The following is a 17,104-nucleotide window of genomic DNA, read 5'->3' as shown; positions in this document are numbered from 1 at the left end:
GGGCTTGCGAGGAGCCCTGTGCCGGTGGCCGCCGGCGTCCGCGGGAAGGTGCGGGGTGCCAAACCGGTGTCGCCGTTGATGAGAAACGCCCACTGGGTGTACATAAAAACACGAGTTTAATGTTACGGTTGCGCTGGTGAATACATGCACTAGAAAATACCTCTTTAAAGCTGTGGTGTAAAGTCTACTGTTCCACTGCAGACACATAGCTTAGTGCCGTTTCTGCTGTGATTAGTAGTAATTAGCTTTATACGTTCTTTCTGTTACCCTGTCGCTGATCCTGTGTGTCGTTTCCCTCTCAGCAGTGTCATAGATGGTAATAATCGATTCCTTTAGATAGAAAATGGTACAAGTCAGGTTCCTTTTTTTATAGTGAAATGTCTTTATATGTGTAATTGGATTTGAGTTTTCTCTCGTATGAACAAATCTACTGTATGGATTTGTAAAGCACATCTGATACCACTGTATGTGGACAACGCTCATCTTTTTTTAATTTAACTGAATCAGAAATTATGTATTTGTGTTTTCATTCTTTTAATATGTATGTATAAGAGCACATAATGACATCCAGAGGTAGGTAAGATAGTGAGGGAAAAATACAAGAAATAGGACTGTAGCTTGAACTTTTTCCCAATGTTTAAGGATATTGCCTGTATCCCTGTAATCAGTTCTAGTCCATCTGTCACATGTATATTGTTAAAAGTCACTGAAAATGCTGCCTTGCGGTTCTTGAATGTTTAAGTGAGCAAGTTTTGTTCCATTTGGGTATAACGTAATAAGCTGTAAATTCTGTAATAAGTATGTTATTTGACAAGCTAAATTACATGCTAGGGATTGATTTAAATGGCAAGAAGAAAATGGTCCTCTTGGAGCTTTCTTGGACATAGTTCCCTTTTTGTGGTCTGGGGTGGAGAGAGTGAAAAGCAAAAAAAAAACCAAACCCAAAAGTTCCATGCGGTTTGTATTTTGTGTGCACAGAGAGGGGAGGACTGAAGCGATGGCAACGTGTAAGGGTAACAGTCGGTGCTGTTACGTAGTGCAGAGTATGGATGCATCATCAGAGGTCTCTGTAAATACTGCCCTTTTGGGACAAAACTTATTCTAATTGAACAATTAAATGGGTTTGGTTTTCTGCTAGTCATTTTTGTGCTAGTTTAAACGTGGAAGCAGAGCTGTGTCATGCCAACTTTTGCATTTGGTATGTTTTAATGTATTTTGTCATTTGCTTACATATATGCTTCTGATAAAATTTTTGTAGAGCTGTATAGCTTTTTTTTTTTGTCTATTTTTTTTTTAATATATAATAAATTAGGCCCTATCTGTGACTGTCATTAAATAATTCAGAGCTTGTGCCCCACTGGCTCTTCTTTTCTATATTTAAAAGCAATTAAAAGTTGTAACAGAGATCAACAAAAAGCTGTCTCATTCATCTAAAAACAGTATAAAACCTTACCATACAAGCAAAACAGCAAAATACTGTATATAGGACACTATCTAGTTTTAACTGGATTTCCTTACTTAGAAAAGAGATTAATATGGCTTCTTTTTAATTTCAAACTGAAATGGTGTGAACTCACACTTCAGTTGTATGTACGTGACTTTTTTTCATTCAACTGGAGTTTAGTGGAGACTCAGGGCTTTAGATTCATACAAAACATCCTTCCTCCTATCTGCTTTTTTAAAAACAACAACCTCTTGTGTATCAAAGTTATATTTAAGACACTGACATAAAAAAAAGACTATATAGGGATTGTGTTTTGCTGGCACATAGTGTAGTCTGGAAAATGGTTGCCAGTGTAACTGTACATTTATCAAAGCAAGCTAAAATGTGAGAGGGGAAAAGTGTGTGTAATTCTGTTCCAAGTAAAATACCCCTTCAAGTTTTTTTTATGCCACAGTTGTGTGTATTGGAGGTTATATGCTTATAAAGAAATCTGAAAAAAAAAATGCCTCACTGATAGTACTGTACTAATGTAAGTTTTCCATATAGAGCTTTACTTAATCTTTTGTGTGGATGTGTACATTTGTCTCCAGGGTTATGCTGGACATGGTACTACAGGAAATCCTTGCAGTATTCTGCTATTCTTATGAGAGTTATATCTCTTACTTTTCTTTTTTGAAGAAATTTACAATTATCTTAGGTGTTTGTATCAGTTTGGAAAATCTCTCTTAATAAGTTGGTGTCAAACTGCAAAGTACAAAAGACCACATGTGGAAAAAAAACCCAGAGAACATCGGGATATGAGGAACGCATGCTTTCTGTGTGTAAACTGAGATTTCAGGGTTTTGGCCACTTGAATGGTTTGTCAGTGTGCTTACACAGGTTGAATGGAGGAGAGGTAAGAAACTCTGCTTTTGTGGGCTGAAGTATTTGAACAAATAAGCGTGCTCACCTGCTGGCTGGTAACACTTCATATACACCTTAGTGTATATGAATACACTTCATATACGCCTTAGTGTCTGGCAGGCGAGATCGTTTGAATTAGTTTTACCTCCATGATTTGCCTTGCATTTGTCACAGGCGAAGAAGGGGTAGTGTGGGTCAGCTGCTATGTTGTACCTTCTACCTCCATGGCAGCTTCTGTTTGTGTATGCGCCCTCAGGTAGGAGTGTAGTTGTTAACATTATTTACTGTGATGTTTGATGTTAGCATTAGGCATAAAGAGAAGAAAAAGTAATCCTCTGGGCCTCACCTGAGGTGTAGAGATGCCAGCAACTGAAGGAACAAAAAAAGAAAACCAAGAGACTCCTGGAGGAAGAGCAACTGTTTCAAACAACCTTACAAAGCAAATCCTTTCTAGCTTGCAGCTAGGCACAAGTGCCAAAATCATGCTTGCCGCTTCTGGGACTCCTGCTTTAAACTGATACCTGTAGCAAAAACTTGTTGGACTTAATTCAGAAGTAGCCAGTGGGTATTTGTTTAAATTGGGAGGATCTACTTTTAAAGCTAACCTGCTTCATGAGAGTGGTGTTTTTGCTGTTTGGTTGGTGCGGGTCGGTGGGTATAAAACTTAGAAACCTTGTTATAAAACATAACTCTGGTCTCTGAGGACGTCCTTGGAGGATTCTTGTCCAGTGCTGGGTGTTTACTTACTGACTAGACGTTGTAATGGGCAGACTTAAAAAAACAGAGTGAGTGAAGAAACCCCACATCTACATTAACATTGAACTAAGCAATGTGATTTAAAGCAGGATAAGGAAGGCTTCTTCAGAACTGAACTTAGATCTTTAAAAAAATAAATGATTATGAAGGTTATTTGTACAAAGTTGGTATATATATAACTAAACACAGATCACGCTGGTGGTGTTTTACTTGTGCCTTTAATAATTCAAAGGGCCACATGATACAATTAAATGGTTTAGTGTGAGCTTCTGATTAAGTAAGAATGTTAGAGGATTCAAAGTGCCAGCCAGGCAGTGCAGCAGCTATTTATTTCCAAATGTCGATTTTCTAAACTGTTACAACTCTGGGGGAGATGAAGGGAGAAAGCAAATAACTACTGAATTTGATAGTGAAACTTAACATAAAATTGGCGTATATCAGTAAGAAAGTCGTGATGGCAGAAGGATTACTCCGCAGCATCCAGTCATTTTACCACCTGTAACGTATTTACCTAAATGTTACCATCAATAATGAAAGCATTTTGAAAATCTGTATTTCTGCAATCTTCCTTAAACTGAGTAGGCAAAAGGATAGATTTGTTCCAAAAATGGTGAAGAAAAGTGGAATGAATGTCATCACCATGTAAATCCAGTGAAGCAATGTCTTGTTGGTGTCCTGTGCGTTGTTGCCTGCTGTAGTGGGTCAGGCTGCTGTGTGTCTCTTGCTTTTTCCCATCTTCTCTCTCTTCAGTATTCAAGCAGTTTTTGCCATTGGAAATCTTTGTTTCTTAAAACCTAGAATGGGAACAAAAGAACAGAGAATTATCTGTCAATTAGCTTCCCGTATTATTACTTTGATCAGCAGAGAAGCACTGTATGACTGTTAGCATATAAATAAATTAAAGGCTGAATTCAATGGCTGAGCTAGTCTCTATTCAATATGCTTGTGTAACACTTATTAAATTTGTTTTGGGCATTGTTAATACATTTAGGAATATTGTTGAGCTCTGCCGTGTTTATTTGTTTATTCGGTAGGCGGGATACAGACTACTAGTAACTGTTTTGAGGACAAGAGTAATTAACTTTGTATGTACAGGAGCCTCTCGGGACAATTAAAATAGGAAAACAAGCGAAAGCTTGTCTTTTTCTATGGGTGAAATGTAGAGTACATATACTATGTCAGCACAAGGAGGACTTTATTAAATGCGGGAATGTAAGTTTTCCTGATCTGGGAAGTAATAAATTCAGAACATAGGCATGTACACGTGCTAAGTGTGTCATATGCTAAGTGTCTACTTCGCTAAGTGTACATGCTTAGCATAGTGTACACAACAAGAGGATTAATGTGTTAAAATATGGAATGAAACCTTCTCTTTGCAGTTACTGCAGTCGTTGCAGACAGAGGGTTTATCCTTGCTTTCAAATTTGCTTGGGAATTCTGTGCAGTAGCCATCAGCTGCTCCTGAGAAAACAGCTTAGTTTTCTAATTACTAAACACATCTGATAGCATCTTCTTTTCATAGGGTCATCTATATCTTACAAGTAAAGAAATGGTCTTCTGCTGGGTTATCTCCTAAGCTGTGTGCACGTGGAGCCAGATGAGCACCACTGCCTGTGCGGAGGAGAGGCACCGATCCAGTCTGGTGGATCCACTTAGACCAGCACTTAGGCAAGTGCGTCTGGGCAGCCAGAAAAGCATCCGGTTACTCATTTTAGATCAGGAATATGATTGTGTTTGTTTTGCCTCTGGCCTGTTTGCTGTCCTGCAATTAAAAACGTGACCTCAAGTCTATCTTAATTCTTTCCCTTTATTTTGCTGTTAAGGTTGTGTAGTTTTGTGAGGGCAAGGCCCATTGGGGTGCAAAAGAGCACATTTGGTTTGTACACTTCCTCGGTGGCAGTGAATCCAAATGAAGTCCTGTGCGCTTTGTGTCCCTTGAGGCACGTTTCTTTCCCACAGTGTCTCAAGGACAGGCAATGCTACTGAATGTTGAGTTTTGGGAAGGAGGTTTTCTGCCAAGAGCAGACAGGTGAAAGATGCCTTGTGATTTTGAGCAAAATCATTAAACAGTGGTTGCATATGACATTTTGGCTGGGAAAGCAAAATAATACCACGTTCACATAACGCATGCTGTTGTTGGCAGATACATTTTGAGATGGAGTGATAAAAGGAATCACCGTATTTTTTCTGGTATGATACTGAGTCTTGTTCCTGTATATAATATATATAATTTTTATTGGTGACCTGAAAGAAAACCGCTTTTGCCTTCTTGGTGTCCTTTTCTATCTCCTCCTGAATCATTTCTTCCACCAGAGACACAAGTTTCATGTTTCCCCTTGTTTTCTAACCGCTTTACTTTCTTCATGGCTCTGTCTCTTGGAAGGCAGTCTTTGATTTTTAGGTTGTTGTTGTTTTTTGTTTTTTTTCAGATGGCTGTTAAGTAATGTGACAAATGTAGATGAAAGTTTCTTGGAAAACATGACTCTTAATACCCTTATCATAGAGAAAGCTTTCTGGTGCATTATTCTGTCTGTTAACCTCTGCTGGAAATGGGTATTTGGTAACAGGTCAATCATGCCATTGCTGTCAGGTGTACGAAGATCTAGCGTATAGAAAGCTGAACCTAAATAGCTTCAGTCTAAAAATAACTTATAAATGAGGGCTGTTGCCCTGTCTTAACAAATTCTGGCACGCTGTTGTTTATTATGTATGGGTAAAGATGTTAATTCAAGGCTAGGTGTTCATTAAGAAATAATAAAATTTGCTTGTTTAGCCACAGCCACTAGTGTCAAGGTGGTAAATGCTTATCATAGTTTTTGTAACTTTACAATTTCTGAATATTTTCTGTACGTTTTGAGGATAAAAGACTTGAAAAAAGTTAGATGCTGTTTTTCTGACTGTATATGTGATGAGAGAACAATTTGAAGACTAGATACTCAATTTGTGTTTTCACTTATATAAGCTTAAAACAATTCAGTCATTAACAATTTAATAATTGAACAAATATAAAAAGTTTTGCCATAAATTAATGTGAAGCTTGCTTCGGGTTTTGTAGTATTTTTAAGAAGTGATAGAAATCAGAAGAACAATTAGTCTAAGTCTTTCAAAAGCTGACTGGTTTTATTTTTGTTGTCCACCAGAAGCAAAAGCCTAAGGCATTTATTTATTAGTAAATATTATCATATTTAGGGTATTGACAGCACTTCTGTTTATATGGTAACAACTGTGACTTTGGAAATAATTTTAAGTTATCTTTCTCACTATTATTATAACAATGATGGCATCTTTTGTAATCGAAGAAAAATAAAATTCCAGTTGCCAGAGGTATTACTGTAACAATTGTTATGACATCTTTTGTAGTTGGAGGAAAATAAAACTGCAGTTGATAGAGCAATAAAATGTTCTGATAGTTTAGCTTTTAAAGTGTGTATTATGCAAATATTGGGGGGTGATGGTTCATTTTTAAGTATCTAAAATCCTGAGAACAAATAAAGAATAAAAATTAGGCAGCCTATTTTTAGTAGTTGAAAAAACATAAAGCTAGGGTATGTTTTAAATTTGTAGATGTAAAAAGTATGTCATAAATTGCTAATTATGTGTTACTTTAGTAAAGATAACAGTTGAATTTCAGAACGCAAATTTTTTTGGTCAGGTATTTAGCTTGTTTGTCAGTAGGTAACAGCTATGTTCTGAGTGCTGTAAAAGCAGCATTGCTTTAAAGGAAAGGAAAAGTCTTAAAAGCATTCTGTATGCTACAGCTGTGAACTGAATGGTGATAGCAGATGAACGGTATTTTCAGTAGTTCTTCCTTTTTGGAGTAAGTTTATATAGATGTGATTCAACTTAATAATAATAATTAGTTGCTTTCATGATACACAGCTGCCGTCTGTTCAGAGTTAAACATGTTATCTTTAATAGTGATGAAAGTTTACTTTAGATGTTCAAGGTCTGGCTTCATTGTACTTTGCATTTCTGTGTTACTGCTTGGATTATACTAGGTCAGTGCAGTATCAAACGGCATCCATGAAGTCATAAAACAGAAAACTAAGAATCTGGGGTTTGGCTATGGTAATTTTGTGGTGGAAAGTTTAGTGTGAATTTCTGTTTCTTTGTTTAATATACCTATTAACTGCAACTAACCACATAACCAACTTACCTTGGTTATGTGTTCTGTGAAATATTAGCATTTGGTGTAGCGTGCAGTAGATTTGCCTGCTCACCAAGTTTCTTCCTTTCGGAGGTGGTGATGATGACTGTTGTTTCTTCTTAACAGCTGTGTGTTCAGAGGCACCTGTGCATGAGGAGAAGTTTGTTCTATGGCCTCAGAGCTGGGTGCCAGGGAGGATGGCAGCTGCTCAGAGCTGGCAAAGCCCCTTTATCTGCAATATCTGGAGAAAGCTCTGCAACTGGATCAGTTTTTACGACAGACGTCTGCCATCTTTAACAGGAGTATATCCAGGTACCAAAACCTTTTCCATTCTCCATTGGGAATATCAAGGAAAGACAAGCATTTTTTTGTTTTATTGTTCCCAGGCACCACCTTATTAAGGGTTTAAGTGGTGACTTGTTCATGATAAACTCTTCTCCTTTAAAGATTTTGCACTTGGCTCACGTTGATAGTACAGTGTGTTGCCAGCCCACGTACAAATTAGCATGATGTTTTAAAGCTCTTTTTCGTAGCTGAGTGGCCAAAACTTTCTTTGTCTGCAAAAAGTGGGATGAACAAGCACTAAGTTGATTTTTCGGGAAGATGGTCTGTAGCCAGAAGTGAAATGGAAAGACTGTTGTCAGATGCAGAATTTTTATGTAAGTAAATTGTAGCAATGAGAATTGAGTCATCAAGGTACATTTCTGTCCCAAAACAATTTACATTAAATTTCATCAGTGTTTTGGAATTGTAGAGTTACAGAACTGATCACTGTATGTGCAATAGGTAACAGATATATTTACAAGCAGGTAGTAAGATCCACACAAGGAGTAGAAAAAGTATAGCTTTGTATTTCCCACATGTACAGTAGTGCTGAAGATGACAATATTGTTCTTTGGTTTGGCTTGATACTACCTCTTGCTTAGTTTGTGCTTCTCAAATTAGATACTGAGTAAAAGACTGAAGGTGCAGGTTGATAGCATAGTCGGGCTGGTCTGATGATTAACTACTGCAGAGGGGTTAATGGGAAGTTATTAACAGCAATATTAATTCTAATGTGTAAAATTACATCTGAAGCTGTCTCAGTTCTCAAACCTTTAGACTATTGGTCACGCGTAAGAAAGCTGCATGTGTATCTCCTCTTTTGAATATTTTCCTTTTTATTGTCACCGTAATACATATCTTCTTGCAGTGATGAAAGTGAAGATGGATTGGATGACAATCCTTTGTTGCCTCAGTCTGGGGATCCCCTGATGCAAGTTAAGGAAGAGCCTCCAAACTCTTTGCTTGGGGAGTCTTCTGGAGCAGGGAATTCTGGGATGCTGAACACACATTCCCTGAATGGAGTACTGCAGCCAGGTAGGCATGCACTAGGTTGAATCTCTGCTTTCTTTGGTGATAAGCTGGGAAAAGCATTATTTCTTAAGAACTTGATTTTTATTTTTTTGCTAAACAGAACCAAAGTCTGAAAAAGGGAGCTTGTATAACTTTTCCAAACTGAAGAAAAGCAGAAAGTGGCTGAAGGTAAGAATACTGTAAAGAAATGCAGCTATTATGAAATGTGTGAGTAGAGTTCCAGTCAACAGCCTGTAGACAGTGGTGAGTGATTCTGTCTTGTCATCCGAGATAGATCATGGTCTAGAAACATGTAAGCAAGCAGACGGCAACAAGAAAATAAAGTTGAGCGCTGGTCAGAGCATTATCACAAGTTATCAGAAATACAGTTTCCAGATACAGTAAGTTTACAGTAAGTTTGTTCTGATCTCAGTAGTCCATTTAATTTTACTTTCCATGTGCTACTGAGAGCTCAGAAAGCTAGACTAATGTGTTTTGAGAGCAGCCCTAAATCATGTGATGCAATTTAATTGGTGCAAAATCTCACACTGAAAAAGAGACATAAGGTGATAAAGAGGTGTGGTGATATTTTGCATTGCCGAAAAGAGGGCTCCAAGTGAATTCTTTAGTCTTGTTCTATGTTGGCTTGTTGTTTGCTGCACTGTTCTTTTTTTGAGGTAACTGGAGTTAGTGTCCCTTGCTAAGAACAAAGGAATGGGTGGTTTTGCGTTGTTTTTTTATTTTTTTTACATTAAGAAAAAACACTTACCAAAGCAAAAATACAAAGGCTTCTCATCTTGGAAATGGAAAGGAAAAAAGAGTGTGTGACAGTTGATAACACATATTGTGTTAGACTTTAGGTAGAACAAAGTAGAATTATAGTCTCTGTAGATCTGAGGCGTTCATTTTCATCGTGTAGCAAAATGGACAGTAGCCATTTCAATTTTGGTGAGCAGCAGCATTTTAGTGAAATTTCACAGTGAGCATACATTCAGAAACTTGAAGTAATTTTAGTACACTGTCCAAATTAAAATGAGCTATTATGAAATGTATTAAAAGGACATTTGGGACTTGGCTGAAAATGTGTTTCTAAGATGAACTCAGTACAAGGTCCAAATGAGGATGGAAGGAGAGAGTGGAATAGTGGCTTTATGCCATCTTTGCATTTTCATTGTACTGTAGCCTTCTCCAGTTAGCAAGAACAGGTTGCCGAGAGGTCAGACAATAGCCAAACCTGCTGCATTTGAGGCAGGTGGAAGTGGTAGAACAGCAGGACAAACTACAAATGGGGTAGGAAAGTACCTGCAGCCATACATGACAGAATGACCCTACTTGTTTCCTGGATTTTCTCACTGCTGCTTTTCTAAGACCACAAACAGACAAAGTGGATTCTAAAATAACTATCACCAAACTAACAGAAAACCACCTCCCCCCAAATCAGAAAATGTGTATTGAATTCACTGCTCTACGGCACTGTGTTTCAGAAAACTATTTTCCATTTGAGGCATCTCAGATAGAAGCCACTTTATAAATGCTAAGTATTGCTGTGGGCCAGACCCACAGCCCTTTATTAGATAAAGGCTCAAGAGTGCTTTGCATAAATAAACCATTCAGTATGGGGACTTGTGATTGTTAAATTAGTTTCCATTTATTCTTGTTAGAGTATCCTTTTGAGTGATGACTCCAGTGACACAGATTCACTGAGTGATGAGGACGGAGAGGAAGAAGAAGAGTTTTCTCTTTCAAGGGAGGAACTTCACAATATGCTGCGATTACACAAATATAAGAAACTGCATCAAAGTAAATATAGCAAAGACAAAGAGGTAAAAATCCAAAATTTTTACATTTCCTTGATTTTTATTCTTTAACTGCATTATTTAAACTGCTCTTACCTTTTAATCAAAAACTATAATATTTTGTGGGCTAGAAAATACCCCATTGTTTGGTAGACTAGAACAATCTAACATCAGTTTCAGGCAGGGTTTATTTAATTAATTACATACAGACTAAACAGCTGTTGATGCCTTATGCTGAGAATCTGTCAATAATTTATGTAGCTAGTACTGGCACATGTGTTATATAGCTTTCACAATACTCTGTCCCAGTCACTATAGCAAATATAGGGTGCTAGAATGCCAGATCTGGTAATATAGATGAAAAGGGAAGTGCTGTGAGTTAAATTCTAATGTGGGTAGTAGTTGCTGTTTGAGACTAAAATTGCGTATTTAAACCTAAAACAGTATACTTGCATCATCACTGAGGTAACAAGTAGTAAGGCGATGTTTACCTTCTAGAAAGGGAGTTCCTACTTTTCTTCCTTACTGTTTTCTGTCATTCTTTGGGGTTTTACTTGACTTTCTTTTTCCCTTTCTTACCTTTCTATTTTGGATTTTCTTCTCATGCCCTTTTTTTCCCCTCTTATAAGAAAATAGTCTGCTGCATTTCTGCATCTTTCTTAATATTAGGCCAAATTCTATGACTGTTTTGATTCTAATAATATACTTCTTCAAATTATAACGGCTTTTGCAGAAATTTTCATTGCTGTTTTGAATTGCACTAGAAAGTAGTCTCAGATAAAGGAAGTCAACCTATTCTGCTATCGGAGGATGTGTCTGAAATAAAAATTCGTCTTCTTGTTTCATATTCTTTTGAAATTTCTCCAGAAGAGGGAATAAATATTTTCCCACCGAGGTCTTTGCTTCTGTCCACTACTTTCCTTTGTTTACTTATTAAATTCTAAACCGAGATTGTGTTAGCTTCTTGAAATATTGCATAACTACGCAAATATTCATACACCAAATTTTTACACAGGTCATAACTTTTGTTAGATTTTACACCAATATTTATTTCCAGACTAGCAAGAAATAATATCCTGTGGAAAAAAACAGGGTATTGTCAGATTAGCAATACGCGGTTACGAGGCGGCAAAACACATCTCTCCAAAAAAGTTTGTTTATGCTGATGTTCTCAACTTTCAGAAATCTTTTGCTAACTTAATAGTATGCTTAGGTTTTAAATAGTTAATTTCTGACCTGTACTGGCTTTAATTTGACAGTTTATACATAACCTGTGTATAGTTCTTAAATATTTCAGTTGAATAATGCTTGGAATATACTGACCTTTTTGTTAATTTTTGGGGGAAAAAAAAAAAGCTGGGGCAGCTATATTTTTACTTGACAGTCTGAATGTTCAAGTTGTTTGTCCCTGTGGAAATCTTTTAAATGCCTTTTATTTAAACCTGTCCTTTTGCATTCTTTGGAATGGTAAAGTAGAACACAAATGTAATTTGGGAACGCAAGCAAAACAAATAAGAGGTCTATGATTGGACCACTTCATGTAATGTGTGGTTTAGCTGTGCAGCACCTTTATGGAGAAGATGGAGCAGTATGTTTTGAAAGTGTAAGCTTCACTGCCTGCTCTTCCCATCTTACTTAACTGGGTAGGCTTGGCTCCCTGTGCAGAACTTGGGAGGCCATCTCTGGGAGCACCGGTTTCACTTTGGACACTGTGTGATACTTAATAACAATGCTAAATATGGAGAAGTGCATGTTTTCTGATCTCTTATTTACCATCAAGATCTGAACTTGTTTACCTGCTGTCTCTGTTATCTGCTGTATCTGTTTTCCATTACTGTGCTCATTTACATCCACTTCAGTTGCAGCAATATCAGTACTACAGTGCAGGACTGCTGTCTACACATGATCCTTACTACGAGCAGCAGCGCCACCTGCTAGGGCCCAAGAAAAAGAAGTTTAAAGAAGAGAAAAAATTAAAAGGTAAAGTCACTAACCTTGTGTTTTTAAATGGCTGCTGTGATTATACTGTTTTCCTACATTATTTCCTCTGAATAAACGTAAATATTTTAAAGCTTCTGGGTTTTGCATGGAAATGCCCAGTTCTGTCAGAGAAAAATTCTTCAGAAAACACTGTGCTTTATCTTCTGGCTTCTAGAAAGCTAGGGTGGAAAAAAATGAATGTGAATTGAGAATTCATGGCTTTAGATTTTCTTTGTAGATCTCTGAATCCAGAATGAAAGAGTTATGCTACAAGTACCTTGTAGGTTTATTCATTGCTTCGAAATCCATAAATACCGTTGTGTATCATGGTCCATTTACTCGGAGTTTTTTGAAAACAATACAGTGCCTTGAAAAATGTAAGAACTTAGCCAATACCTGATGCAGTTATTCCTGAAAATGTAATTCTAGTGAACAAGAAATGATAGGGAGTAAGAGTGTTTTCTGGAAATTAGAGTGAACTCGGAATTGATGTCCAATGCGAGTTAAAATAGAATTACTTCTGTAACGTCTCAGCTGGAGTTTCTCAGATGCATGTTTGCCAGGAAGTACAGTTTCCTTTCTTGATTGAGCTGGCATCAGCTGTAAATCTGTAAGGAAGCAGGAAGAGAAGGCTATGAACTGTCAGTGTAAGGTGAATTCTCTCTAGTGCAAGTACTTAGGTTTGAGCTGTGTTTTAAGGAGGCTATTTTGGGCTTTCTTCCTTCCTATCTTTCTGCGAGTTCCTTTAACTGTGTGTTTCTTTTCTCTGCTATTAATGCAGCATCCATGCATTTGCATACTCACAAAGAATATTTTTATTATCTGATACCAGTATCAGTTTCCTCTGAAAGCTAATGTCTCTAATACATGATAACATGCCAATCTCTTTCAACTGCTGAGAAGTTTGATTTGAGACTTACATTACCAAAAGCTAATGTTGACACCTTTAAATGTCTTACCTTTACATGTCTTTAAGTAGAATTTTACCACAAAGCAAGAAACATTGCACCAGACCCCAGACATTTTAACTCCCAAGGCATGTTTCCCTGGGTGGAAAAATTGCATTTCACCCACTCTATTTATTAAACAGGAAAATCTTTCCATAACAGTGTTGAGTAAATATCTAATATGATAAATAGATGCTACCAGAATTGGCAAACATGGATAAGTTTGGCTTTTTTGTTGGTTCCACACATAAATTGACTAGGATAGTTTACTCACGAAAGATACCTGACTGAATGTACCCCAAAAATAGAAAAAGAAATTTATTTTGATGATCATTGTTGCCGTGCAGGCAAGTTGAAAAAGGTAAAGAAAAAGAGGAGACGGGATGAAGAACTCTCTTCAGAGGAGTCACCGCGACGCCACCATCACCAGACCAAAGTTTTTGCCAAGTTTTCTCATGATACACCACCACCTGGGTCCAAGAAAAAGCATTTGACCATCGAGCAACTTAATGCACGTCGGCGGAAAGTGTGGCTTAGCATTGTTAAAAAGGAGTTGCCGAAGGTGAGTTTGGCTAATGGCACTAGATCAGTGATGATGGCAAGAAAGGGAAATAGAAAATTAACTTAGTGGGGAGTTGACACTTGAAAAAAACAGTGTGAAGTAAGACCTTTTTGTTCTGGTGGTCATTAATCACCAAACTGATATTCTGTAATCTGTAAGCAAAGTGTAGTTTGAATTTCTTATCGCCAGTGATATCTAAGCGGATCATGCAGTGCTTTGCCACTGCTTTCATTTGGCGATCCAACCCTTTTCTATGAATAGTACAGTAAACTCTAGGAGGTGCTTCTACTGATCTACAGGATAGCAATGTAGAGCAAAGCAATATCTAGGTTTTACGTAAAGCTCAGGAAAGGAGTGTTCCAATCATTACAGCGTGCATGTTTTTTGAAACTTATTTCAGAAACAGTGTCGGGAAAAGTGTTAAAGTGTTTGTATCATCTACAGGACGAGCTTCAGGCAAATTTGAAGCAAAGCTGGGTTCGCTGTCGCTAGTTTTCTGAGATGTGATCAGAGTGGACCTTACAACCTGCTTTTTGGAGTTCACGGTTAACAGGCTTTGAATTCTAGGAAGTTGAATATGAGTGATGGCTGTAGTACCCTTTATGAACTTTTAAGCCAGACAAAGGATATGTGCAGTGTAGTAGAACTTATTTTGTCAGAAGACTGATTTTGATCATGTAAAGAACACAGGATCTACTTTAATTCTTAACATCTTTGGGAAACAGTGGAAATTTTTGTTGTTTACTTCAGTGATAACAGTGGAATAGGAGAACCCTGCTTTGCAATAGTAGTAGTTGAAGAAATGATCCTGAAAAAGGAGCTGTTTTACATGCTTCCTTCAGGAGTTGGAATACGTTTATGTATGCCTTCGATAATTAAGGATGAAAAGCTGTTTCTGTCAAAATAAAAAACACTTACAGTACTTGTACCCAGTTATACAACAGTGTACATGGCTGAGGTTGGCACATGTATCTGCTGAAGACTGGATAGTGATCTTTTAAAATACTATGAAGCTATTACCCTTTAACTAATTTTAAGATGGTATTTTTTTATAGGCGTACAAACAAAAAGCCTCAGCCCGCAACCTTTTCCTAACCAACAGCAAAAAGGTAGGTGGTGTTTGGCTTTATACTGTTACTTGTACTGGATGTAATAAGCAAACTGTAACCTCTTTATGTTTCTTCTGTGTCTTATAATACCGGCTGTACTACCAGGGCGGTATAGGAGAAAACACTGTATGGAAGTAATTTGTCATTTAGTATAAGGCTTTTCATTTTTTCGATGTGTCGTTTTGCCGTGTTTCATAAGGAACAGATGAAGCGAGCAACACAAATTTCTTCCATGAGATCTTGTAGGCTTTCATAAGATTTAGTTGGTACATTTTTAATTTACTAATCTTTGATACAATAAATCATTAATGACTTCAGTACACTTTGGCTTTTGAACTGCCCCCCACTAGTTAGAATTTGCTGGTTTAAGCATTCTTGTTTAAATCAAAGGGGCTCTTGGAATATTAAGTGTGTTAATTTACATAAATATATATATAGGAGCTGAGAATAAAAATAGAACAGTTTTCTGCTTAAGTGGTTGCAAAAGGAATTTATCTACTCATCAGAGTCTTCTCTGAGAAGTGTCATTGTTTCTACCTAGAAGCCTTTACTTTAGAAACACTTGGTAATGGCTTTCTGAGCATTTTTCAAGTGTTACTACGCCCAGGTGTCTGATTCATTTATATGGCTAATGAAAAGGTAATCAAGTATATGGCTGAGAATCATCAGAGACAAGATGATGTAGGAAATTTTCCGTTCCATATATACATTATTAAGAAAGGGAAAATTTTCTGTATAAGGGATGCAGAAAACAGGACCTGCATGTAGGTATTTAAGAAACTGCTGTAGGTAGGTTCTTTCCTGTGCTCCTCCTCAGCTAGCAAAGAGTGGATTCCTTCATGATGTCTGGGCAAATAGCCTGCGATTATTGTATTTGTAGGTATCACAAACTGCATTTTTAGCAAGTGAGTGATACAGCAGACTTAAAGGTTTTGAAATGCCACTTTTTTCTTTCTTTTCATTTTGTTTGATCATTTGAAATCTGTGTTAGAATTGTTGATGTGCAGATTTTAGTGGAGGAAAAAAACCCTGTCACAAACATCAAACCCAGCAATTTTGACCGTTATGACAATGGCATTAATTTATTTATACTGGAACAAAAAATTACTTTGGATTATGCTGCTTCATGAGATGGTAGGAAAATTGTAGAGGATACTCCTCCACTTTTTAGTGTATTAACATGTGAATGGGGTTGTGTTCCACCAATACTGCTATCGTAGCAGCCTTATTAAAACAGTGAGAAAGTGTGGGTACCACCAAAAAGTGTCTAGAATAGATGAGTCAGAGTTGCAGGCAGGTCTTGAACTCTGGTCTCCTGGGTCACTTTCAGGGATCTACCCATCAGATCAATCCTTTAAGTACCATGCTACGTGAAACTCTTTTCAGCTTTTGTCTTGTCCACCATCTCAGGAGGTTTTTGGAAGTTCATGTTCTCTCATGCCATTTCAAAAGCGGTACTGCTGAGTAGTGAAGTATCACAGTTTTTCTCTTCTGAAGGATCACACTTGGTTGTAATTAAATTTGATGTTGTTTATTGCTGGCTTTCTTTAAAATCTACCCATTTCACCACTGTTTCCAAAACGTTATTTTGCTCTAGCTCGCCCATCAGTGCATGCGGGAGGTGCGTCGAGCTGCTATCCAGGCCCAGAAAAACTGTAAGGAAACTTTACCACGAGCACGTCGTCTTACTAAGGAGATGCTCCTCTATTGGAAAAAGTATGAAAAGGTGGAAAAAGAACATCGCAAACGAGCTGAGAAAGAGGCTCTGGAGCAGCGCAAGCTGGATGAGGAGATGAGAGAGGTACAGCAAAGTGACAGATTGCTGATAATTAATTTGTTGAGGAGACACAGAAGTGTCTTGATAATTTGAGTTTCTAAATTCAGGCCATGAAATTCAGTTTTTTGTTCTGTTTCAGCGGTATTCCATGTATTTTTACTGCTATCTAAAAATTATTTCCATAATTCTAATGTTAGCTAAATCTGATTAAAAAAAGCCTTCAAACTGTGTAAATTCTTACCAAGTCAATGAAATGGAGGAAGGGATTAGACAAGCAGTGTGTCTCAGACATACATAACTCAGTGTTAGTAAGGGCCAGGCTTTTGTGATGTACATCATTCTGGGTCC

General features: G+C 37.3%; 1 protein-coding gene across 1 annotated transcript in view; it reads left to right on the top strand.

Moving 5' to 3' along the window:
• Positions 1-7,369: 7,369 nt before the first annotated feature.
• Positions 7,370-17,104, top strand: part of INO80 (INO80 complex subunit) — a 58,436-nt gene continuing 48,701 nt past the window's right edge. Inside the window, exons 1-8 of the mRNA XM_009895684.1 lie at positions 7,370-7,562; positions 8,443-8,609; positions 8,707-8,774; positions 10,247-10,408; positions 12,241-12,361; positions 13,656-13,870; positions 14,926-14,979; positions 16,577-16,780. Coding sequence (XP_009893986.1) covers positions 7,420-7,562; positions 8,443-8,609; positions 8,707-8,774; positions 10,247-10,408; positions 12,241-12,361; positions 13,656-13,870; positions 14,926-14,979; positions 16,577-16,780 — 1,134 coding nt within the window. The 5' untranslated portion in view covers positions 7,370-7,419. The remainder of the gene's footprint in view (positions 7,563-8,442; positions 8,610-8,706; positions 8,775-10,246; positions 10,409-12,240; positions 12,362-13,655; positions 13,871-14,925; positions 14,980-16,576; positions 16,781-17,104) is intronic.

Source organism: Charadrius vociferus, unplaced genomic scaffold, assembly GCF_000708025.1.
Source record: "Charadrius vociferus isolate BGI_N301 unplaced genomic scaffold, ASM70802v2 scaffold111, whole genome shotgun sequence".
NCBI classification, from domain to species: domain Eukaryota; kingdom Metazoa; phylum Chordata; class Aves; order Charadriiformes; family Charadriidae; genus Charadrius; species Charadrius vociferus.
Note: the sequence above shows the minus strand (reverse complement) of the source record. Positions and strands in the feature narration are given on the sequence as shown.